A 26,710-nucleotide genomic window follows, 5' to 3' on the forward strand; every position below is an offset into this window, starting at 1 on the left:
AGAACACACAAGACACTACCACTACTGTGCGAACAAATTTCGCAGCGAAGCCTGCCCAACCTGAGCATCTGCCCTGGCATCCGTGTCCAGACAGTAATGCGCCGCAAAGGTATGGACCGACTTCCAAGTGGCCGCCTTGCAGATTTCCACAATCGGAACATTACGCATCAAAGCGGTCGTGGCAGCTTTGCCCCTGGTGGAATGAGCCTTAGGTTTACCCCCTAAGGTCTTATTACCCTTTTGATAACACAATTGTATGCAGGACACAATCCACCGAGAAATGGACTGCTTAGAGGTCGCAAGACCCGTCCTGACTGATCCATAATTAACAAACAATTGGTCAGACCTACGAATATCCTTGGTCTTATCCAGATAAAATTTCAACACCCTCCGAACATCCAGGGAATGGAGAGACCTTTCCGCTGGCGAAGAGGGATTCTGAAAGAACGTAGGTAAAGTTATAGTCTGGTTGACATGAAAGTCAGAGATAACCTTAGGAAGAAATTTAGGGTGAGTACGCATCACAACCTTAGCAGCATGAAATACAGTATAAGGTTCTTGACAACATAATGCCTGAAGTTCACTCACCCTGCGGGCCGATGTAATGGCCACTAGGAACGCCGCCTTCCGGGATAGGTGCTGCAACGAAGCCTTGTGGATGGGTTCAAAAGGCTCCTTCATCAGTCTGGACAGCACCACATTCAAGTCCCAGGAAGGCGAGGGAAGTCTGACGGGAGGAAACACTTTCTTCAAGCCTTCCAAAAAATCCTTGACCACAGGAATCTGAAAGAAGGAAGTCTGTGAAGGGCATTTCCTGTAGGCAGTCAAAGCAGCCAGATGAACCTTAATGGAATGGAAATTAAGGCCAGACTGCGCCAAATGTAAAAGGTACGGAAGGATGACAGCTTCCTTACATGTTGTCGGATCAAAGTTCTTGGACTTACACCAGATACAGAACCTCTTCCACTTGTAAGCATAGGATGTCCTAGTGGAAGGTCGTTTAGACTCCTTCAGTATGTCCATACAATCGTCTGGTAGATTCAGATGGCCATATTGCACTATTTCAGGAGCCATGCCGCCAAACTCAAAGACGAGAGGTTGGGGTGCACCATCCGCCCCCCGAACTTCATGAGAAGGTCCGGCCTGCACGGCAACGGCATGTGAGGAAGGAGAGACCGGTGAAGCAGGTCCATGAACCACCACTGTCTGGGCCACTCCGGGGTGATCAGGATCATCCGCGCCCTGGACTGGGACAGCTTGATGAGCACTGCCGGAATCAGGGGAATGGGTGGAAAAGCGTACAGAAAGCTGTTCGACCAATCGATCCATAGCGCATTCCCCAGCGTCCCCCGCTGGTAGTACCTGGATGCGAAGTCTCGGCATTTGCTGTTTTGGGCGGTGGCGAACAGATCTACGTCTGGAGTCCCCCACCTTGCGAAGACTTCTCCTAGTACTTCGTTGTTAATGACCCATTCGTGGTTTTCCTGAATCAGCCTGCTCAAGGCGTCCGCCTGAGCATTCTGCACTCCTGGCAGATGCGTGGCCGTAATCGTCAGTCCTCTGGCCAGCAGCCAGCGCCAGATCGCCTGCGCCTCCTGCGCCAGAGTGCGCGATCTCGACCCCCCTGCTTGTTGAGATAATACATCGTGGTTGTATTGTCCGTCTGTATCAGCAGCGAGTTGGTCTGGAAGGACGGAAGGAAGGCCTTCAGTGCCAGGAAGACAGATCTGAGTTCCAGGAAATTGATGTGGTACGTCGATTCCAAAGCAGACCACCTTCCCTGAATCTGCAAGACCCCGGAATGCGCTCCCCAGCCCTGGAGAGACGCATCCGTCACGACACTCGTCGTGGGAATGTCCTTGTGGAAGGGAACCCCCTTGAGGAGGTTTTCCGCCGAACACCACCACTTCAGAGACTGAAGAGCATGCAGCGACAGACGTATCTTGTTGTCCCAAGAGCCTGTCCTCTGATCCCACTGATCCTCCAAACACTCCTGCAGTGGTCTCATGTGTAGCCGAGCGTGAGGCGTGAGGAAGATACAGGAGGCCATCGATCCCAGTAGAGAAGACACCTTCCTCACTGTCGTCGATGGAGCAGTCCTGAGGTCCTGAGCCTTCCGAAGGAGTGATAACCGTCTCTCCTCCGAAGGAGACACGCTTGCTGACCGCGTATCGATGGAGGCCCCCAGGTACTGTATGCACTGGACCGGAGTCGTGACCGACTTGGACATGTTGACGTGTAACCCCAGCTTGTGCAAGAGCTCGCACGTCCATCGGAAGTGTTCTTGCGCTTCCGCGAAGGATGATGCCTTGATCAGCCAATCGTCCAGATACGGGTAGACAAACACCTTGTTCCTCCGCAGGTGTGCCGCCACCACCGCCATGCACTTCGAAAAGGTCCTGGGCGCAGATTTTAGCCCGAATGGCAGTACTGTGTATTGATAGTGATTGGCGCCGACTTGGAATCGCAGGAACTTCCTGTGCTTCCTCGCTATGGGCACATGGAAGTACGCATCCTGTAGATCTATGGCACAGAGCCAGTCTCCCCGTTGCAGCTGAGGGTAAATCTGGTGCAACGAAAGCATGCGGAACTTCTCTCTGCGAATCCATTTGTTTGCCTGTCGCAAATCCAGAATGGGCCTGAACTCGTTCTTGTCCTTCTTGCGAACGAGGAAGAACCGAGAGTACAGACCTCTTCCCCTTTGAGACAGAGGTACCTCTTCTACCGCCTTTTTTCTCAACAAGATGTCTCTCCGCCTGGAGCTCTCTCAGCTGGAATCGAGAGCTGACCGGCGGAATCGCTGGAGGCGGGCTGGTAAACCGAAGACTGTATCCATTGCAAACAATATTCAGCACCCACTTGTCCTGAGTAATTTTTCTCCACTCTGCCGGAAAAAATTGAATGCTTCCCCCCACTGGAGTGGGTAACGGTTGAGGGGGAAGTAGCCGCTCAGGGCCGAGACCCGGCCGGGCCCTTGGTCGTGGTAGTAGCCTGCTGGCCTCCTCTACCCCTCTGGCGCTTCTGGAAGGGCTTGCGGAACTGCTGCTGTTGTTGCTGCTGCTGTCCCGAGCCCTGCCCACGCCCTCTGCCCGAAGACCCGAACCTCCTCTGGAACGGGCGCTTCTTCTTTTCGGCCTTTTCCAACCCGACGGCCGTCAGGGTTTCCGCCTCCGCCTTCATGCGGGCCATCTCATCGTCCGCATGCTTCCCGAACAGGGTTTCCCCCGAGAAGGGCAGGTTGGCCACTCGTTGTTGCGCCTCTGGCTTGAGGGACGTCAGGCGCAACCACGAATGATGCCGCTGGTGGACGCCATGACAGTAGGCGTGGGCGGCCCATAAGGACACATCCGCCGCTGCGCTGATCACTTGATTAGAAACCAGCATGCCTTCGCACACGGTCTCCAAGAAGTCCTCCTTCTTGTCCCGTGGCAGTAGGTCCGCATATTGCTGCAGGGACTCCCACAGGGCCCGGTCGTAACGGCCCAACAAAGCCCCTGCACTCGCCGCCTTCATGGTGGTGGCGGCGGTCCCACACACCTTCCTGCCCGCAGAATCCAGCCAGCGGCTTTCTTTGTCAGGCGGAACCGTGGATGACGGGGCAGTCGCATGCTGTTTTCTTGCTGCCGTCACGATCACCGAATCCGGCTTCGGGTCCACTCTCAAAAAGGAAGGATCCGACTCCGGGGCCCTATACTTTTTCATGAGCCTGGAGGGAGCGGCCTTCGTCGTCGCGGGAGTGAGGAACAGCTCCAACGCGGGTTCCACCAGTCCTGGTACAAGAGGCAGTAGGGGGCGAGACAGGTGTTTCTTATGAAGCGTCTCGAATATCACGGACGTCGTGGGTGTTGGAACCGTCACCGTGATACCCAACTTTGCAGCCCCTCGCAACAGCACCTCCTGGAAAGAGACCAAGTCGTCCACCGGAGACACCCTAGTCCCCGGGGAGTCCGACAGCGTCGGGGAAAGGTCCCTGTCCGAGGAGCGCGTATGCGACCTGGACCTATACCTCCTACGGCGTCGTCTTGAGTCCGACGAGGACCGTCCACGGCTCCGTGACCTTCTCCTCCTGTGAGAGCGGGAGCGCGACCTCTTCGGCTTCGGCCTGTCCGCCGGTCTAGCCGGTCCAGGCGACCGCGGGCATCGTGGCTTCGGGGTCCCCTGCGGCGGCGTCGGGTACCTTGGAAGGGAAACCGACCGCGGGGGAACCGGCGGCGGTCCCACAGGAGTGCGTGGAAGCGGCTGAGGTGGGGGCGGCGGAGGCAGCGTCCGCGGCTGAGGTGGCGGTGGTGGAGGTGGCGGTGGTGGAGGTGGCGGTGGTGGCGGAGGCGGCATTGGTGGAGGAGGAGTCGGCGGAGGCGGGAGAGGAGGCGGGAGAGGAGGCGGCGACGGAGGCATCCGAGGAGGCGTGTACACCGATTCCGGTGATTCTCTCTTCCTCGACGTCGATCTTCTCCTCGACGTCGATCTTCGCCTCGACGGCGACCTTCGCCTCGACGGCGACCTGTGCCTCGACGGCGACCTGTGCCTCGACGGCGACCTGTGCCTCGATGGCGACCTGTGCCTCGACGGCGACCTGTGCCTCGACGGCGACCTTGAGCGTCTCGACGTCGATCTCCTCTTCGGCGACGTCGACCGTCTCCTCTTCATTGACGGCGAACGGCGATCCCTCGACGGCGAATGCCGACGCCGGGTCCGATCTCGACGCCGACCGCTGGACGGGGCCGACGACGGTGTCGTCGCCGACGACGCCGAAGTAGTCGACGGCGGCCTATTCAGGTCCCTCGACGGCGAACGTTGACGCCGCTTCTCCCCAGAGCCCTGGGGAGACGGCGAACAGACGGTGGTCATCCTCCTCGACGTCGCCGTCGACGCCCTCGACGGGGAGTGGGAGCGCTTACTGGTCTTCCTGCCCCTGGGGAGCCCCCCAGGGGCCTCAGTATGGGCCAAATCAGCCCCTCCAGACCCACCTGGTGCCTTCAGTCTTCTCTCCTCCTGAACTTGAAGCCTGATTTTCATTCTGTCCCTCAGGGGCCTGGCTGAGAACGAGTGGCAGATGGTACAGCTTTCAGGCACGTGGGACTGGGGAAGGCAACCTATGCACACCTCGTGTGGATCAGTTTTAGCCTTCTTTCGACCACATTCCGGGCACTTGTCGAACAAGCCAGGCATGTTGACAGTACCAGCTACTAACACTAGCAAAAAGTGACAAAAATTGCCAAAATCTCCAATAAACCCTTGAAAAGGGGAGAGCTCAATGCTCCAGGGTCCTGCTAGCAGGAGCCGGAAAAAAGAACTGAAAGTAAATGGGGCCTGCTGGGCATTCTGGGATACTGGGGAAAGTTCTGGAAGCCTGGAAAGTTTTCTTAAAGGCACAGTATCCTGTTTTAAGCCACATAATGGCACCCTATGGGGCTTGTCTGTCCACTCCTTCCTCTCTATCATTCCAGTGGCTTTTGCTGGTAGAGGCAGGGTTTTTTCCTATATGGAGAAAAACTAGACAGGCAGTGCTGTTTGTGGATGTTGGTGGAATTCTAGTTGAAGTACTGGACAGTGTAGCCTGTGGGTATAGGCTGCATTATCTGTATTTAAATTAAATTCTCTCTTAAAGGTGTATGCAGGTCTGCATGATTTGTCACCTTTAGAGATTATTTTTTATTGCTCCGGGGTCCACGCACATGGGCGGGACTATTCACTAGATTATGACTATACACAGAGATCCCCTACTACAGAAGGTCTTTTTTAGCTACAGTGGGAAGTGGAGATTTGATATTCTGCCACAAGCAGAAGCTTACCTATGGAAGGAAAGGAAAGAATATAACCACTGGCAAAAGAAAATACAAGAGAAACGTACACGTATCATCTACCCATCCCCACCATGCTAAAGACAAGCCACGCACAATCGGTGCTCCTCAGAGAGGGCGGTATTGTGTCTGTGAAAACAGTAACTTCCTCAAAGGTAGTGGCAACTACTATGTCTGTTGTGGCACTCGCCCGCCTTCTGTGCAGTGGCTTTTCCCAGAGAAGCCTGCATGCACTCACAATTAACCACCCAACACAAGCTTTGCAACCAAGTCTCGGAAGACGATGAGCGAAACATGTGACTTATTACTGACCCTGAACAGCATCGTAAAAAGAAAACAAATGGTTGTAACTGATGCTGCAACAAACAAAATGAAAGAAAACGGCAGGGTCCAGCACGATGACGTACACACGTGTCCGTCACCATGCATGTGAACGTCAGCATCAGTTTATTGCCGAAGTCGTTTTTTTGCCCTTATAATTTACGATTCCAGGGTAGTGAGGCCCATCTAAGAACAGTTAGGTCAAAAAACAAAGTGTGCAATAGTGCATTATGGATAATGGAGAAGCCAGGTAGCAGGCTGCAGGCCCTTTCCAAAAAGAAACAAAAATAGGAGAGAGGACAAGGCGAGCAATGGAGGAGCTGGGAGGGAGAGGCAGAAAAAGAAAACCCCAGCAGAGTCTGGAGGGGTGTGGTACGGATGTGTTATAGATGGGGCTAACAAGGAGGGGGTGGGGACGGGCATGTGAACAGCACTTCAGTGAATTTAAGCAGAGGAAGGATCACTCAACCATTCGTAAGCCTTGTGACACAGCTAGAGAGGGACCAACACAGGAAGAGAAGCCATCAAATAAGAAGAAGTAAGCTAAAGAGATCGACAAGAACGGCAACCAATCAGAGCAACGGGTTTAAGATGCTCATGATTGGTTGTACATAAAGGGTCTTTCAACAGTCAGCTAATCCCGTCACTAGGTGAGGCCTAACAAAGACACGAGGGACAGTGATGCATGTTATATGAGAGGTGTAGTCCTACCTGTTTGTCAGGATGGGTTCCTGCCACTCCGCAATCTTTTGCTCCCACTCCTCGTAGTGCGTAAGTGCGTAATGGGACAGGGCTGGGCATGCATCCCCATTGCTGCTAAAGAATCTTGTGTAGCGCCTGCAACATTAATAAGACAAAAAACACTGATGATTCCAGGAGGTTTGTCTTACGTACTGTGCATGCACACAGAAGCACACATCATCCATGAACACTAACACGCAGACCACATTGTCACGCATACCAACAGTGAAGACTCACAGTTATCCATGCATCATTTATTATAACTCATACATGATAATTCCAACGGAGCCAGAGGCCTCTCCCATCTGGACGATGGAACTGTCCTATACATCGCCCACCTGAAGCTGTCCTGTACATCGCCCGCCTGAAGCGGTCCTGTACCTACCTCGCCCTGAAGCGGTCCTGTACCTCGCCCGCCTGAAGCTGTCATGTACCTACCTCGCCCTGAAGCTGTCCTGTACCTACCTCGCCCGCCTGAAGCTGTCCTGCACCTCGCCCGCCTGAAACTGTCCTGCACCTCGCCTGCATGTGAAAATTATCTGATTGTATGTAAAGATTCAGTTCTCTGAGGTCTAAGATAGGTCTGAGAGAACGCGCCTTTTTAGGTATCAGAAAGTAAAGGGAGAATACGCCCGACCCCTGGTATTGTAGTGGTATGGGCTCTATGGCTCCCTTTAAGAGGAGAGACTGAACCTCTTGGTTGAGGAGGTAAAAGTGGTCTGGTGACATTTTATGTGAACGTTGAGGAATGTATGGAGGATTGTTGGTTAACTCCACGCAATAACCAGAACGGATCATTCCAAGCACCCGTTTGTCTGTAGTTATTATTTGCCAGATGTGTAGGAATTGTGAAAGACGCCCGCGACTGATGGTAAATGGCCAGGGGGAGTGTAGGCAAGTCACTGGTATTGGAGGGGGAGGTGCGTGTGTTGGAACCTCTACCTTTGATACGGTTGCATCTGTAACCCCCTCTGAAGAAACCCTTGGAAGCAGAGGGCTGATTATTGCCCTTGTATGATGTAGAGGCAGTGTCTGAGGAGGTATTCTTGGACCTTCCACGATAGAATGAGCGCCTAAAGGAACCGCAGCCAGAAGCAGACTGTAGGGCTCCCATAGATTTTGCCACTTCTGTGTCCATTTTCATTTTTTCTAAGAACGTGTCTACTACAGGACCAAAGAGGTGTTGTTTGTCAAACGGCGTATTAAGAATAGAAGCTTGAACTTCTGGTTTAAACCAGAAATTCCTAACCATGCATGTCTTCTTTAATAGCACACTGGTGTTGACTGCTTTAGCCGCAGTGTCAGCTGCATCCAACGCGCACCTAATGGAAGTGTTAAAGATGAGCTTTCTCTCTTGCACTACGTCCTGAGCTTTGGGCTTGTGCTCATCATGCAGGAATTGGAGCAATTGTTCCATTTTGTCCCAAAGCGCACTATCGTACCAAGCTAACAGTGCTCGGGTGTTAGAGATGCGCCAGAAATTTGCAGCTGGTGAGGTTACTCTTTTCCCAGATGCGTCTATCAATTTAGACTCTTTGTCCGGAGGTGGAGCTCTCCTGACGTTTGAGAATTAGCCCGTTAACAGGCATTAGAAACCACTAAAGAATCTAAGGGTAACTGGCCTTTGATATAAACTGGATGGTGCAGATTTATAATTTTGGTCTATCCTGGGAGTGAGAATACGTGCCCTAACAGGATTGTTAAATATGTCATCCACATGTCTCAGCATACCCTCGAGCATGGGGAGTGTGTGAGTGGATCTTTGGGAACTACTAAGTGTTTCAAAAAGGAAATCCTCCTCTAGGGATTCCTTGTGTAATTGAACCCCATGATAATCAGCAGCTCTGCCTAATTGCTCTATATAGCCTATGTTGTCATCTGGTGGAGAAGGTTTAGTAGCGTAGAGATCAGGATCGTTTCCTGTGGGAGAATCTGTGTTACAATCTCTCCAGGGGTCAGCAGGTGCAGGATCATTGTTCCCACCCCCGTCATCCTGATCATCAGCTGTATATAGTGGTGGCGAATTATTAGAGGTAATTAACAAATGTTGTGCCTCAGGGGAAGGAGGTGATGGAGGAGGAGGACAACGGTTAGTACCAACATGCTTCCTCTTAAAAGGAATGCGATAAGCTTCTTCAGACTCAGGTTTGCGTTTAAGTGGCAATTCGGTCGCAATATGTCCAGTTTTTGGATTGATGTAGAGTTCCTTGTTTCTGGTCCGGGTTTGAAGGCGTGACATCGAAACGGTGCTCTTCGATGGCATCGGAGCATCTGTATGTTTCTGCGCTGAAGCTTTAGGTGCCGGTGTCTTGGATGCCGAGGATTTCGGTTCTGAAGACATTTTCGGCATCAATGGAGGAGGGGCTGAGCCGGGTTTCAGCTTCGACCCCGAAGGTTTCGGCTCGGTGCCTGAATGTGAGCGGCTCGATTCTGAGCCAGAAGCCTTTGTTGTGTGTTTCGATGCAGAGCCTGAAGGCGGGGCGTTGGAAACATGTTCTCAGTGCCGACAATGGCCCGAAGGCATGGGTGGGACCGGAGCTTTTTTCTTGGCCTGAGTTTGACTTTGAAGCAAGGGAGGATTAGTACTCGCGATATGCGGACCTTGAGGGATGCCTTCGTCCACATAGAGCGGGACTCGGAGACGGAGATAGGCTCCTCTTGTTCTTCCTCGGCTCCAATGGCATTGCCGGTCTCTTGTTCAGAATCGTCTTCAAAGAGGTCCGGAATAGAACCGGTGCTCTGGCCCTGCATGTCGCAAGGTCCAGCCCAACGGTCGCGGAGCGTTTTCTTCAATCGTAAAGTTTTACACGCGTTGCAGTTCTGTTGGTTGTGCTCCTGAGATAAGCACAAGTTGCACACTTCGTGTGAGTCGGCGTGCTGGAACGTCGCATGGCACAGAGGACAGAATTTGAATGGAATCCGTTCCATCGATTGCAAGGCGGACTGACTGTCTTCCATGAGCTACCTGATCGAAAAGAGGTTTTTGTATTAAATACAATACACGGAGAATGGAAATACGCAATCAAAAACAATACCAGCGAAGGTAAGTGGATTGCGTACCGAGGGAAACCCGAAAGACCGTGTCAAACAGGAGCGCAGCAATTCACGTCCAAACCCGATGGTGGAATAAAACAATCTAACAATGAAGTTGATGCCCATGCACACTATCACAGAAAGGAGTCACCACCTACTTCATGACGGGAAAGACTTCTAAGAAGAAAAACAACTTGCAAACATCCGGACCCAACACTAGATGGCAGGAGTATACAAAGCAAGTGGTCTACAGCTCACATGCCTCGAACAGGTAGTTACAGTCACCCAACTGGTGGTCGTGAATGGCTTAGGCTCACCCATCTCAATGACTGATGGTGACAGAGCCATCACCTTGATCCAGCTGTCAGAGTGCTTGGTTCCTGAGAAAATGTTCTGTGTGTTTTCTGCTACCAGTCAGCTGGACTTAGGCAGTTGCCACTTCCTCCAGGTGAGGCCTAGCTGGACCTCAGTTTCCCTTTAATCAGCATTGGTCGGTCTGTGCTGGAAACAATGAGCAAAGTACTGGGTGAGGAGGATACTAGTCATCTTTCCTGGTAGCCAGCCTAGTCGTCCATGGCATTTTTAAGTTCTTTGCACCCATTCAACCGTGAGGGGACGTGAATTCTTAGTAATGCCCTCATGATTTGGGCATGGGACTTGCCCCACAGCCTAAACTCACATCAGTTTCACAAACTCAGATGTAATGTTTATTCGTCTTATCTCTGAAAAGGTATTGTTGTGTTGGCTGGTCATGAATACAGAGCATGGGGATGGGTGGGTTTCACTGTTGCAGGGGGAATCTGGTTATAAAGAGAAAGGGCTGATTATGTTCCCACCTGACAAGTATGTGTACAAGTGTTCCATGTCACATCTGGACACACAGACACTTTTCAATGATGAGCATCGCATGGAGACACCGCGCTGTGCTGCGCTGTGCTGTGCTGCGCTGCGCTGTGCTGTGCTGACACTTCTACAGTGGATGCACAAGTAACCACAGAGATACCAGAGTAACCATTAGGAACTTTTAGACGTCATTATTGAGTTCATTTTTTTACTCTTGCTCTCTAGCGCGGCACGCTGATGAAACACTGCTGTAAGGGTGGATAAAGCTGCGCATCGTACCAAATCAACTAGCTGCCAAGGCTTCTCCTAAGGTTATGTTTTGCACCAGAAGGCTATCTTTATCCTGATTTATGTCAGTCGAACAAGAAGTAGCCACCTTATGCCATCTTTGAATGTATAGCCTTCTGGGACAGGAATAGTTTAGTGGGGCAAAGTTCAAAGTGTCTCTACTTTGAGTCGCATTGATTTTGGTCCATCATTCTGGCGAATAGCCTAGAATGTGCCGTAGTTCGAATCATTAAGCAGAACATGGCAACGATGAGAGGAGAAGAACAATGTATGTGTCAGAGACCTGTCCTTTTACAGCCAGAAACCTGCACCGAATCTTAAACGTTCTATCTGTCTGCAAGCCTTGAAATCCGATTTAGGTCTTGCTCCTGGCATTGAGCCCTTGCACTGTACTCGCTGTTTATTCTCAACACATACATGACCTTTTGGTTGAACGTTTGCTGCACACTGTGTAATGCAGCACTGTACAATGCACCAGCCCACATATTCCTTAAAATAAAATGAGATGCGCTGTTAGCCATTCATAGGCAGCGTTTCGCTGACTTCCTGTGCAACAGCAGACACCGCACAAGCCTTACACTTTATTGACCTCATGCCATTTGATGAGGACGAGGTTTACAGTGGATCGTTCTGGCTAGAGTAAGGCGCCGGCACAATACTCTAGACTCGACCCTCAAAAAGGTTCAACAAGGGATGAGCAAAATAGCTAGGTGCCATCTAAGCAGGGATACGGAATTCTTTCCAAATATGAATTCTGGCCTCTGCGCCTAGACGAGGGCTATGTGGCGCTGCCTCCTTAGTTTCATTTATTTCTTCATACTATGATCCGGTGCTGGAGAAGTGTGTGTTTGGTAATGATGGCTAAGGTCTCATTTGCATTAAATTACTGTGCAACTTTCTTTCCTTAGCAGATCTCGCCCTGTGATACTATGTCACCAACTTGTGTATCCTTTTTTAGGTTTCGTCTGAACAGCGCTTGTGCTGTGCTTGAGAAATCTACTGCTTTTAGTATAAACTTAAAAGGTACCTGCATCCCACCTCCTCTCTTTCCTGGCTACTCATTGGTTCCTGAGCACGCTACTTACTTTTCCTCCATTTCTATTTGGCTGTAGTATATTTTCCTGCATTTACCAATGCTTGTTCCTCGACTGCTTATTTTATCCGTTTCCCATCACCAAAATACTGTTAACATCTGCTTGGTGGAACTATGTATTTTTTCATAGAGTTTTGCCTCTTTTTGCTCTTGCAGCACATTTATATAACAATTTATCACCAGGCGATTAAGTGATTTGCATAGAATCGCAGGATGTTCCGCTGCATCGATTCGAACCAGGATCCCCCAGTCTCGAGTCAGCAGCTGTGACTGCTGCACCACATCTCCATTCCAGTGTTGTCAGGGAGCTCTTTCATTACATAAGCGAAACCGATGCATGATCAATTCTTGTTCTTCTTGCTCACAATACTCTTTACACTCTTCTGGACAGCTTTCTTCCATCTTGCTAGTACTGTTTCAGCGTGTCTCTTGCAGCCATTTGACTTGTGCACTTGTTTGCTCACCACATTTTTTAGTAAGACTGCTAATATTACATTACCGTTGAATGCTATCTAATGCTACTTTCTATCACTTCCTTTTTAGGTCTCGCTGAGTCCGCGCATGCACTGTTCTGCGAGACACTTAGTGTGTGGGTTTACAAAGTTCTGCCACAGGCTTTTGGTGGCCTAAAGCTTGCGTGCACGCGAGCGTGCACGCGCGCATCCGCCATATCTGTTTTGCTAGAGCAAACTCCCTCCCGCTCCCTCATCACAGAGCGCGTCTTTTCACTTTTTATTACTCATCGATGGCACGTTCAGATCGCGCTGAGACCGCCCCCTGTGGCATGTGCCCCCGTCATGTCTCTCCTGCTGCATGCTCCCCAATGCTTGTAGCTATTCATGATGTAGAAAGATGCCGGTGCTGAGTCACCTCAGTCTAGCCTGCAGCCCTTTGCCTGCATTGAGCTGGCTCTGCAGCTCTCTGGTTGGCTCGCTTCTGTAGGTCTTGGCTGTCCGCCTGAGTTGGCTTCCCTCTACGTCACCCTTGCACCTTACTTACAATGAGTCACTTTCCGGCAGCCTGGTCCGCAGCGCGTTCACCGCTGCAGCTTTGTGCCTTTTTATGGAGTTGATAGCGCGGCATCCCCGCCGGCAGTGTGCTCCTCTGCAGCTTTGTGGCACTTATCTGCACGGCGCGCTGCTCTCGCAGAGGTGTACTGGGTGCACGAGGAGCACATGCGCAGCACATGTGGCGCAGTTTAGAGTCCCGAGCAGCTGATGCCCCGGACTGTGTGCATAGAGTAGGACGGGGTCTTCCTCATGGCATCCGTTGCTGCACTTTGGCATGTGTACCAGCCATCCTTGTGTGCACCCACGTTTCTTTCAGCTCTGTTTCCTGCTCCTTGGCATGTCCAACGTGGTGAATAGCTGTGATTACACCCAGAATTCGTGGTGCCCTTTCCCGTTCCCCTGGGGATTTACCCAGCCTTCATAACGCTCTGAGGTTCCGTTCGCTGCTAGATGCCCCATCTTTCCTGAAATTCATTTGCTTAGTGTCACAAGATGACCGTTTTGTAGTTGCACCGTTCACGCGTGGCAGAGCACTCAAGTTTCACAGGTTAATGTGCCAGTAGCTTATCCAGTTTTGCTTTGCATTCTGGGACATGTAGTCCTGTTCATGCTACTGTTCAATCTAGGCAAACGGTCACCGAATTCAAAGCAAATAACCTGGCCTGGATGCGCCACTTGAGAGCCTTGGAATCTTGAGAGCTTGGATGGTGAGCTACCCCAGCCTTCCTGGGGCTCTGGCCTTGCTCGTTGAGCGCATCTTGCCCTCTCAAGCTCTGGCCCTTGCCCCCGGTGTGTGAATAAGACCCGTTAGTTTCGGTTTAATTCATTAGGTTCGGGTGTGACCCCCAGTCCTCCGATGTGTTGGGGTTGCCTCAGTCCCTTTCCCCCCTGGGAAAGCGAGTGCCTATCGGCTGCACAATCAACTGAAATTCTTATGCAGGCTGTAAAAAGTGCATCGAAAACGTAAAAGCAACGGAACAGCAGTAGAAGTGGTGGGATTATTTAAAAGGAGTGTGCAAGAATCCACAGCGCGAAACCGTATGCAACTGGTGAGTTGCAGCATGTGGTGACCCAAACGCAAAATATCAAGGAGATGAGCATAACGCAATAGCTCACATAGTGGCAGAGAGAGGGTCAGCTTGAGCTAATATGGCGAGCTTAGATCGGCTTAAAGCAGCTCAAAAAGATGCCTGGAGACTGTACAAATCCTGCCTGACTGGAATCATTAGTAATGTGAAGTTACTTTACTGAAGCTCTTGCTATTGTGGTGACGGGTGAAGGGGAGTTCTGTACCAAATATAGGCTGATCAAAGTGCAGCTCTAGGTGGAGGCTGGTTCCCTCACCATGTCTGGGCTGACAGAATTCTAGCTGTAGAAGAATAGTTATGCAACATTGTCCTAGTGAGCAGATGACTAGTTCTGGTAGAGATCTGCAACCTCTCCTATGCTGCTAGAAGTAAGGCTCTGGTAGGGGGCAAGTAATATACCCACATCTGAGCTGGTCTCAGTCTAACTATGATGCAGCAGCTTCTGTGACCATGTCTTGGCTGACAGAAGGTTGGCTCTGAAAAAGAAATACACATGCTTATACTAACAGATGTCTAGCTGCGGTGACCTCAGCCTAAAGAGGGCTCACCCAGTAGCACCCATGCAGTAAACCCAACAGACTGACTGTTGGATGCTGTTCACCCAACCCGGTCATTGGTGCTGAATAAAAGCTATTCTGCACTCTGCAAGCACGTGTGACAGGTTTGCACAACCTTGGCATGCATACTAGAAGTACAGAAAGTGCTGATTATTGTTGAATTAATCAGTTGAGGGTATCTGGTTTTTAGATCTCGCTGAGTCAGCGCATGCGCTGCTCTGCGAGACATTTAGTGTGTGGGTTTACAAAGTACTGCCACAGGCTTTTGGTGGCCTAAAGCTTGCGTGCACACGCGCAGCCGCCATCTGTCTGCCTCTCTGTTTTGCTCGCGCAAACTCCCTCCCCCATCACAGAGTGCATCTTTTCACTTTTATATACTCATCGCTGGCACCTCCGGATCGCGCTGGGACCGCCCTCCGTGGTCCCAGTCATGTCTCCCCTGCTGCATGCTCCCCAGTGCTTGTTGCTATTCAGACGATACCGGCGCAATACATTTACATCAAATACAAAGGTACCTGCCTGAAGTCTTGCCTGTTGCACAACTGCCGCACTTTCCCGGTTAATTTCTCTGCTCTATCTGCCTACGGTGGATCGCGATTCATTAAAAATACTAATCAACCCGAAATACGCATATAACTATTCATACAAAGGCCTGATATTTGATTAATAAAAAGAAATCCAGCGAATTGGAGATCAGCTTAACCCCTTATAATGAAACATATTCCAGTAAACAAGAATAAAGTTCAACAACACAGACACTCAAAAAAAATTATATATAACCTGCGCAAAGTTTCTGGGTACGGTATCAAAGCTTTTTCTTTAAAAGATAAATGTAGAAATGTTTTACCTGTGTATTTCTGTTCCTTGGCTGTCACCCCAGGAACAGCTGCCTGTGCAGAGCGAGAGTTACCCGACACCGCCTCCCAGCACACCTGGGACACACAAGCCAGCCTCTCAGGTTACAGACCCCGGCTAATGAATTATCCAGCCCTGTCATCGACTCACGAGGCCATGACATCACTTGCATTTCACTGGCCAATCACACTTGGGCGGCCCGCCTTTCTCTTCACAAAACCATAACTAAGGGTTAGCCCTGAAAGCAGGCGGAAAAAAACTGCCGCCTCAGCAGCTGAACACCGAGCTCCTGTGTCAGCCCCCCTTTCAAACTGCTGTTAAAATAATTAAGAACTAAGGTAGACTGAAATCTGGGGGCGGCGCATGTGTTTGTTCAGAAGCTTATGGAAGGCCCATATGGCGCCATATTCACAAGCCAGCCCCATGATTACTTGAAATCATAGCCAGTCATCCTATTAGTGAAATACGCTGCGAACTGGACAGGCATGCCTTGTTCTTTCGAGAGAGGAGGCGAGGGCTTTTCAGAAAGTAAGAAGTTTTAAGTTATGGACGGACTTCAAAGTGGCAGCCCTACAGATGTCTGCAATGGGAACATTACGCAGCAAAGCCGTCGTAGCCGCTTTTCCCCTGGTAGAGTGAGCCTTAGGGTTACCCCCTAGAGTCTTGTTAGCTTTCGGGTAACACAATTGTATACAGGACACAATCCACCTAGAAATGAACTGTTTGGAGGTGGCAAGACCAGTCCTGACCGATCCATAATTAACAAATAACTGATCCGATCTACGAATCTCCTTGGTCTTATCCAAGTAGAATTTTAATACCCGTCTCACATCAAGTGAATGAAGGGACCTCTCTGCCGGAGAGGAAGGATGTGGAAAAATGTTGGTAAAGTGATCGTTTGATTGACATGGAAATCAGATAACACCTTAGGGAGAAACTTCGGGTGAGTCCTCATGACAACCTTAGATGCATGAAATACAGTATAGGGCTCTTGGCAACACAGGGCCTGGATCTCACTCACCCTGCGAGCCAATGTTATAGCTACAAGGAAAGCTGCCTTCCAGGATAGATGCTGTAAAGAAGCCTTATATAGGCTCAAAAGGCTCCTTCATCAAACTAGACAGCACCACATTAAGCTCCCACGGAGGCGAAGGACGCCTAATGGGAGGAAACACCTTCCTCAAACCTTCCAAAAAATCTTTGATGACAGGGATTTGAAAAAAGGAGGTTTGTAAAGGGCATTTCCTATATGCAGTTAAAGCTGCGGGGTGAACCTTAATAGAATGAAATTTAAAGCCAGATTGAGCCAAATGCAGCAAGTACGGAAGGATGACATCCTCCTTGCAGGATGTAGGGTCAGCATCTTTAGAGGTGCACCAAATGCAAAATCTCTTCCATTTGTATGCGTAGGAAGTCCTCGCAATCTGTCTCTTTGCCTCTCAGTATCGCCCTGCAGCTCCCTGGAAGATTTAAATGTCCATACTGCACTAGTTCAGGAGCCATGCTGCCATACTCAACGACGAGAGGTTGGTATTATAATTAAGTAACACCAGTATGAAAGAAGTCAGACACTTTATTCAGGTCATCCGCTCTCACTCTACACAAGGCTGAAACCAACATTCTAAGGTGAGCTCCCGGACGTACCAAAGGTGAGTCAAGGGAAGGGGTGGACGGAAGGTACCAAGGGGAGGAGTAAGAAGGAAAATACAACAGTTGGGATGCACCATCTGGCCTCCGAACTTTGTGAGAAGGTCCGGCCGACACGGAAGCCGAAGATGCGGCAGGAGAGACCGGTGTAGTAGGTCGGTGAACCGCCACTGCCGAGGTCATTCCGGAGCAATTAGGATCATCTTGGCCCGTGACTGGGACAGTTTGATCAACACTGTCGGGATCAGGGGAATGGGTGGAAAAGCGCAGAGAAAGCTGTCCGACCAGTTGATCCACAGTGCATTCCCCAGCGTCCCCGGTTGGTAAAACCTGGAGGCGAAGTCTCGCCATTTGCTGTTTCCGCGGTGGCGAACAGATTGATGTCTGGAGTGCCCCACCTTGCGAAGATATCTCTTAACACTTAGTCGTTTAAGACCCACTTGGGGTTTTCTTGAACGAGCCTGCTGAGAGCGTCTGCCTGAGCATTCTGCATACGTGGCAGATGGGTCGCCATTATCGTCAGTCCCCTGGCCAACAGCCATTTCCAGATTGCTTGCGCTTCCAGTGACAGTATGCGCGATCTTGAGCCTCCCTGCTTGTTGAGGTAATACATTGTTGTGTTGTCCGTTTGTACAAGCAGGGAATTGGTCCGAAAATACGGGTGGAAGGCTTTCAGCACCAGATGAACAGCTCTGAGTTCCAGAAAATTGATGTGATACGTGGATTCTGTCTAGGAATAGTGCCTTGGATCTGAAGGTGGTCCGAATGCGCTCCCCAGCCCTGGAGAGACGCATCTGTTACAATGGTCTGAGTCGCTATCTCCTTGTGAAATGGAATCCCTTTGAGGAGATTCTCCGGTGAACACCTCCACTTCAGGGATTGTAGAGCATGTTGAGACAGTTGGATTCTGTCCTCCCAGCTCCCTCGTCTCTGGTTCCACCGATCTTCCAGACATTCCTGCAATGGCCTCAAGAGGAGGCGTGCATGTTGAGTGAGAAAGATACAAGAGGCCATCAACCCCAGAAGAGAGGACACCGTCCTCACCGTTGGTGATGGAATGGACATGAGAGTCTGAGCTTTCCGAAGGATCGATAAGCGTCGCTCCTCCAAAGGACACACGCTTGCCTTGAGTGTATCTATGGAGGCTCCCAAGTACTGCAGACACTGAACAGGAGTCGGGACCGATTTGGATATGTTGATGTGCAGACCCAATTGGTTCAACAAAGCAGCCATCCTGTTGCAATGTAGCTGCGCCTCCTGGAACGTGGATGCTTTGATCAGCCAATCATCCAGGTAAGCATAAACAAACACCTTGTTTTTTCTTAGGTGTGCTGCCACCACCGCCATGCACTTTGAAAAAGTCCTGGGAGCAGACTTCAGGCCGAACGGAAGTACTGTATACTGATAGTGGCTGGTGCCGACCAGGAAGCGCAGGAACTTCTGATGCTTCTGGGCAATGGGGACATGGAAGTACGCGTCCTGCAGATCTATGGCGCAAAGCCAGTCTCCTCGATGCAGCTGAGGATAAATCTGGTGCAGGGACAGCATACGGAACTTTTCTCTGCAAATCCATTTGTTTGCTTGCCTCAAATCCAGAATGGGCCTGAACTTGTTTTTGTCCTTTTTCCGCACAAGAAAGAACCTTGAGTATAGACCCTTTCCTCTTAGACATGGAGGAACAGACTATCGCCCTTTTTCTTAACAGGGTATCGGCCTCCGCTTGGAGTTCGCGTAGCAGGTATTGTGAGCGAACTGGTGGAATAGCTGGAGGAGGGCTGATAAAGCGTAGACTGTATCCATTGCAAACAATATTCAGCACCCACTTGTCCGGAGTAATTTTTCTCCACTCTGCCAGGCAGTTCTGAATGCTTCCCCCCGCCGGAGTGGGTTACAGAAGAGGGGGGGGGGGGGGGGAGTAATCCCTCAGGGCTTAGACCCAGTCGGGCCCTTGTCCCCTGATGTGGACTGTTGGTTGCCTCTATGGAAGTGGCTGCTGTACTTCAGACCTTCCTCCCCGCCGAATCCTGTCTGCGGCTTTCTTTGTCCAGTGGTACAGTGGACGATGGAGCCGTAGAGTGCTGCTTCTTAGCTGCCACCACTATAACCGAATCCGGAAGAGGATCTGTTCGCAGGAATGCGGGGTCAGAGTGCTGGGGCCTGTACTTCTTTTGAAGGCGTGATGGAGCCGACTTCACAGAAGCAGGCGTCGGGAATAGCTCCAAAGCCGGTTCCTCCAAACCGGGCACTAGAGGAAGCAGAGGACGAATGAGTTGCTTCGGTTGTAGCGTCTCGAAGATGACAGAGGTAGACGGGGAAGGCACAGTCATCGGGATCCCTAGCTTAGACGCTCCTCTCAACAGCACGTCTTGAAACGTGGCGATGTCATCGACCAGTGACACCCTCGTAGGAGGAGAGTCTGACAAGGTCGGTGAGTATCTTCCACCACTAGAAGAATCCGTGTCCCTGGTGTACCTGGAACGTGACCGCTCACGGCGGTGACTATGTCGAGACCTGGTAGAAAATCTGCGCCGGCTACGAGAGAGATGTCCCGACCTGGATCGATATCTCGGCCTTTTGGGCACAGCCGGAATCACCGGCACAAGCAGCTGAGGTGGCGGTGGTGGTGGCGGTGGAGGAGGGCGGAGGAGGAGGCGGAGGCGTCGCTGTCAGAGGTCGTGGAGGTGACAGACGAGGGACCGCAGGCTGGGCTGTTTCCGGAGACCTAGATGGTGAATAGGTCCTGGAGTATTCAGAGTCCGAGGTACGAATCACTCTCCTCTTACGGGCAGACTTGAGGAGGGTGCTCTGGAGTCAGTATCCCCTGATGGAGAACGCCAGTGCCGCCTTGACCTAGGACTGTCAGATGTGGAGATGCTAACCGCAGAGTGTGACAGGCTCCTTGACGTCGACTTTTCCCTCAAAGTCGACTTTTCCCTCAAAGTCGACTTTTCCCTCAAAATTGACTTTTTCCTCAAAGTCGACTTGCTCCTCGACGGCGAAGTTCTCTTTCTTGACGGCGACCTGCGCATCGACTTTGACGGCGAGCGGAGGTCTCGACGTCCTTCCCCTCAATGCCGAACGTCGACGTCGTTTAGACCCAGAGCCCTGGGTCGACGGGGAGCATATCGTCGTCATACCTTTTGACGTCGTAGCCATTGACGTTGACCGGGACCGGTGCCGTTTCTGGGCCTTCTTGTGACTGGGGAGCCCCCCAGAGGCCGAAGCACGGGAAGTGGAAGATGAAAGGTTCCCTCCATGCCCCGAGGTCCCACCTGCATCCTGATGTCTTCTCTGCTCCAGGCCTTGAAGACGAATCTTCTCCCTGTCAAGCAGGGTCCTCCTGGAGAATGACTTGCAGATGACACAGGAGTCAGGAACATGAGAAGATGGGAGACAGAGTATGCAAACCCTGTGAGAGTCTGACTTGGCCTTCTTCCTGCCACACTCCGGGCACTTGTTAAATAGAGCTGGCATGTTGACAAAAAGGAAGTGGCTTAACTGGCCCAAAAAGGACAGCAATTGGAAGATAAAGGCCCCAGACGTCGAATGAAACACTAAAACTTTCAAAAAAGCTCCAAAAATTTAAGAAATATCAATAAAGGTAGAGCTCAGTGCTCCAGGGTCCTGCTAGCAGGTGCCGGAAAAAAAGAACTGAAAGTAACTTGCCTTTGGCTGTGCATCATGGGATACCGAGGGTCTCTAGAGGGTTCCTTAAAGGCATGGTATCCCTTTTTCAGACACATAATGGCAGCCTATGGGGCTTGTCTGTTCATCCCTTCCTCTCTATCATGACAAAGGAGTTTTGTGAAGGGTAGTTTGTTTTGGTGTGAAACTTAGGTAAATGTGTAAATTTAATTATTATTTGGCTATCCTTTTTGTCACTTCAGGATGAAGTGCTGGCCAGTGTAGCCTTGTTAATGTCAGGCTGCATTATTTGTCTTTGATTTTCTCTTAAGTGTCTATGCAGGGCTGCAGAAGAGGACACCTTAAGAGACTATTTCGATTGCTCCGGGGTCCACGCACATGGGCGGGACTATTCACAGATTATGACTATACACAGAGATCCCCTACTACAGAACCAGGATTTTAGAATTTAGTCGTTTCTTCAAAAAAAAAAAATTCTTATTTTTCTTTTAGCCTTGGTGTAGGATTGAACTTTTAGGTTGTGTGCAGTGGTGGATGTCTTTCCATTGTCTAGGGTATAAACAAGCATTGGTATAGCCAATATGTCTCACCTTTGGGACCTTTAAGTATTTAGTTATGCAGCACAATATCCTTACTGCAACAACATTAACTGTTGCATGGCTAAACACTTATAAGGTCCCGAAGGTGAGACCGTTTAGCTATGCCAATGCTTGTTTACTTTCTATTCATTCCTTTTTATATGGCGGTTTGCGACTATTGACCTACTCAGAATACCAAACGGCATCTCACTGATGCATGTCGGAATGACATCTGCAGTTTTCATGCGGGTGTCGTGCTCAAACTCTCTTGATCCTTGAGTTACTCCCTTGATCCAAGTGTACACTGTGTTGGGAGGGCCATATTTCTTCTTTATTTCCAAAAAAACAGGCAATCTATAGCCAATGTGTCTCATTCTAGATATTCAGGAAGAAACGTGTCCACTGTTATTCCCTGTAGTAGGACTGTACTTCTGCTCTGCATTTTCTTTTGATTTATTTCCGTTTCAAAGACCTTTAGGGCTGTTTTCTCCACAATAGTTTTCAGGGTCTAGTCGGTTATGTTCATGGCAAAGATTTGTGCACTTCATTAGTTTACATTACGTAAAGATGGGTTTGGGGTGGTAGTTTTTGTCTGGTCACTGAAGTTGAGAACATCTCATGCTACATTGGGGAGACTAGAGAGGGGGAAAAAAAAAAAAAAGGAATTCCTCTTATTTTATCTAAACATTTGCCACGTACCTCAAGTGCTCCTTCTCCTGTGACCCAAAATACACGCGAGGCATATCCCAGGCTAAACAGAACTCTAGTTTGCCATGTCCTCGGGCTGGGACCGTGCATTTAGCAGCGACCGCAGCTGCAGTCATCTCCCCTCTCTTTGTGGGTGCACTTGGACCTGTAAAAGCAAGAAAAGAGGCAGCATGAACTATGGGATGAAGCATCTTTCCTTTCATCACCTTGAGTTGTCTCAAAAACCAGATGGTAAAAATGGAAGAGAACAGAGTGAAGGAGCACTGCATAGTTGTATAGCGCTTTCGGTTAGAATAAACTGTCTCAAGGCACTGGTCTAAGGCAGCATAGACAAACAAGAGATCAGATACGTAGCTACAAGGTCAAGCAAAGTGAAGTCTATTGGAAAGTAAGGTTAAGTTACTTACCTGTAATCCTAGTTCTCTTCCAGGGGTATCCTCAAAGTCATAAGCACATGAATATTCCCGCCCATGCGCTGGACCCCGGAAACATACAAAACATATATGTGGAAACCATGTATGTATGTATGTATGTGTATAAAGAAACACACAATGCAGCCTTCCATATACTAGAAACGCTGAGCAATGTTGTAAGAATTTCCCTTGCACATAAATACATTCCAAGAAAGCAGGGAGAAAGAAAACATTTGAAAAACTGCTTTAATGCACAGCAGAAATCCTAATCCTGCAAAGAGGAAGGAGAGAGCATTGCCAGCACACAGGCTGCATTGTAGAAACATCAGTGTAGAAAGCTGAAATGTTAACCCACAGAAACACACAGATAAACTGGCCCGTGCCTTTAAGGCAGCCCTGACTCCAATATCCCATCATGCCTTCGGCGGGGACAGTTAGGTCAGTTGTTCTCTGCGGAGACTCGAAGGCCAGGGCACCAAGAGAGGACATGTACCTTGCTCATTTGCCCGGGAAGGCGGGTGGGTTGCTTATGACTTTGATGAGGATACCCCTGGAAGAGAGCTAGGATTACAGGTAAGTGACTTATCCTTCCCTTACAGGGGATCCTCATCAATAGTCATCATAATAATAATAGTCATAAGCACATGAATAGAATAGCAAGCCCATCCCCTCATCCGGCGGGCAAGTGACAAGTGCACAACAAAGATACATTGTAACGAAAACATTAGAAAGGCTCCAATTAAGCTAGCATTGGAACAGATTCCTCAAGGAGGCCTGGCCTACCTGGGTATCCACTCTGGAGTCAGAATGCAGACAGTAATGCCTGGTAAACGTATGAACCGATTTCCAAGTTGCAGCCTTGCAAATCTCGGCCATCGGTACATTGTGTAAGAAAGCTATTGTAGCAGCCTCGCCCCTAGTAGAGTGAGCTTTAGGGGAGGCTACCAGAGGCTTGTTCGCTAATTGGTAAGCCAATTTAATACAGGACACTCTCCACCTTGACATGGATCTTTTGGAGGCTGGAAAGCCTGTTCTAACATAGCCGTAGTTTACAAACAATTGATCGGCCTTTCTAATGGATTTTGTCCCCTTCAAATAGAATTTGAGAACCCTCTTGAGGTCTAATGAGTGAAGAGACCTTTCTGCTGGTGTAGCAGGATTTGGAAAAAAAGAGATGAGAGAAATTGTCTGAATTACATGAGTCAGACACTACTTTGGGTAGGAAACAAGGGTGAGTCCTCAAAACCACCCTATTGTGATGGAAAACCGTATACAGAGAGCTTGGATTTCACTCGCTCTGCGTGCTGATGTAATAGCCACCAGAAAAGCTACTTTCCATGGAAGGTGTTGTAATGTGGGCTTATGCATGGGTTCGAAAGGAGGACCCATCAATTTTCACAAAACTAGATTCAACTTCCAAGGAGGAGGAGGAGGTCGGACAGTGGGATAAACTTACTTCAACCCCGAAGGAAGTCCTTGACCACCAGAAGCTGAAAGAAAGAAAGTTGGTTAGGTGATATTCTATAGGCTGTAATGGCTGCCAAATGAACTTTTATGGAAGTGTATTTAAAACCAGATTTGGCCAAGTATAGCCGATACAGCAAGATGACCTCTACTTGCCCGCTAATTGGACTCCAACCATTATGCATACACCACAAGTAAAATCTTTTCCATTTAAAAGATTAAGACGTTCTTGTGGATGGTCTCTTTAACTCCCTCAAAATGTCCATGCAATCCTGAGGGAGGTTCAAATATCCGTACTGCAGGACCTCAGGAGCCATGCTGCTAAGCTCAGCGAGGGAAGGCTGGGGTGCAGAAACTTACCTCCCATTTTGGTCAGAAGGTCCAGCCTGCACGGACAGATCGAGAGCTGTAATAGGTGCGGATACCACCATTGGCGAGGCCAGTCCGGTGCTATCAGGATCATCTTCAACCTGGATTGGATGAGCTTGGTCACCACCTTCGGGAAGAAAGGAAGGGGTGGAAAAGCGTATGCAAACGTCCCAGACCAGTCTATCAAAAGAGCATTCCCTCTCGTTCCTGGTTGGTAAAACCTGGACGCGAAGGCGTGGCATTTTCTGTTTAAATCGTCTGCAAAGATTTCGATGGATGGACGACCCCATTGATGAAAAATGTCCGACACCACCTCGTCGTTGAGCACCCAGTCACATATTACATCTACTAGATGATGTTATCAGTGATGTCACTGACCATGTCATGAATGATTTAATATGTGACATCATCATCAGCGGATTGCGGGCGCGCGAGTTATAGTTAGCTGAACTAACTATGACAGAGGAATTTCAATGGTTTTGTACGAGTGAAATGTCCAGCTAACTATAACACCCCTAAAACCTATGTTTTTTTCAGTGAATTTCTAAGGTTTTTTTAAATGCTAATGCTAATTCCTAACTATAACATGTCTGAAACCTATGGTTTTTTCAGTGAATTTCAAAGGTTTTAAAAATGCTAATTCCTAACTATAACATGTCTGAAACTTATGGTTTTTTCAGTTAATTTCAAAGGTTTTTTTAAATGATATTTTTAAAATGTATTTCTTGTTCTAATTTTTTTATATTCTTTACATTTTTTTAATCTATTGATTTTTATATATATTTTTTTAATTACACTACACATTTTTACAAAATATTTTTAAAAAAAAATATATACTGTTTTATTATTTTATATTCTTTTTTTTTTTTTTTTTTTTTTTTTGCGACCACGAAGGGACCCGAATTTTATATTCTTTTAAATATACTTATATTATTTTTTTTTGCTTGGAGTCGCGCACCCAACGCGTTAGAAACGTGCATCTGACACATAGAAGTCGTGCACCAAACGCGCTGGAGTCGCGCACCCTACAGGTTAGTAGTCTTGCATCCAATGCGTGCACACCAGGGGGCCGCGCTGAGAGCACGCTGGATGCAAGATTCCTAATTTTACCATAAAAAAAAAAAATAGCCCCTATCACTAATTTTGTTATTCCCGGGGACCCCATCCCCCGGGGCTGATAAAAAAACGTTGGGGACCGTGGGGGGAGCCCCAACGCCCCCACGGTCCCAGCCGGCTCCCCGCGTCCTTCGGGAGCCGGCATTGCTTTTCCACATGGGGAGGTGCTGACATGCAGCTCCCCGTGTGGGTGGGGGGGGGGAGGTGGCGGTCCCCAGGGCAGGGGGGCTCCCCTGGGCCCCCTTTAAATTTAATAATTTTGCCCCCGGGATTTGGCTCCCCCGGGGGCTAATTATAAAAAAAAGCTCAGTTTTATTTTTTATTTTCTTTACGGCAGGATCCGCACACCCTGCGCGCACTTTGCGGTTTAAAAAAAAAATGGTGGGCCCTGGAAGTCCTACTGGGACCCCCTAAGCAGGTCTAGAGGGTCAGGGTATTTCTACCTTGCCCCCTTTAAACGTTTTGCACACTTATTCCACAGACTTCTTCAGCCTCGCTTCTACCGAGGCACAAAATGGCTGCCAACAGTTCCTGGTTTCGAATGTTGACAACCACTTGACAGCCAATTAGCATTCAGCGTGTGATCGGGAGGGTGCACTCAGGGTGCGCGGATGCAGCGCGCCCATAGATATACATGTACTTTTAACTGTAATTTTCTCAGGAACTACAGAACAGATTGACACCATTTAAGCAAAAGGCACGAGTCTGAACTGAGGACTACCTCTTTGCCAAATTTGGTGTAATTCCTTTCGGCAGTTCGGGCTGTAGCTGGGGCTAAAGGTCCTATGGGAAATTGCATGGGGTAAACACGTTTTGGGACCCCCCTTTTTTCTCGGCCCCCCGCTACATGAATCAACCCGAGAGTTTCAGGATAGGAGCGGACCGGGGCTGGCCAAAAGTTTTGAAAATTTCGCGAAGAGATATTTAATTTATCTAGCACTTCATCTTTTGCTCGAGTCTTTAGGACCTGGGTTCCCCTGTGCATTTACCCGAGATTGGACCACCCCCCATGTGCTCCCCTGAACACATCCAGCCCCCACCCCACGCCACACTCTCCCAAGAGGCCTCTGTATCTTGGCTATGGTAAAGCTCTATTTTAAACAAACGCACATGATAAACTTCGTAAGCCATATATGCAGA

General features: G+C 49.4%; 1 protein-coding gene across 4 annotated transcripts in view; it reads right to left on the minus strand.

The window, feature by feature from the left end:
* Positions 1–26,710, minus strand: part of GBA2 (glucosylceramidase beta 2) — a 258,273-nt gene that overhangs the window by 107,704 nt on the left and 123,859 nt on the right. For all 4 annotated transcript variants that reach the window (XR_014969056.1, XM_085627706.1, XM_085627707.1 and 1 more), the window contains 2 exons: positions 22,200–22,353; positions 6,834–6,959 (listed from right to left, as the gene is read on the minus strand). Coding sequence is in view for 3 of the 4 variants with exons in the window: in XM_085627706.1 (XP_085483832.1) it covers positions 6,834–6,959; positions 22,200–22,353 (280 nt within the window). In the remaining variant the exon portion in view is untranslated. The remainder of the gene's footprint in view (positions 1–6,833; positions 6,960–22,199; positions 22,354–26,710) is intronic.

The sequence above is a fragment of the Triturus cristatus genome, chromosome 2_1 (genome assembly GCF_964204655.1).
Source record: "Triturus cristatus chromosome 2_1, aTriCri1.1, whole genome shotgun sequence".
NCBI classification, from domain to species: domain Eukaryota; kingdom Metazoa; phylum Chordata; class Amphibia; order Caudata; family Salamandridae; genus Triturus; species Triturus cristatus.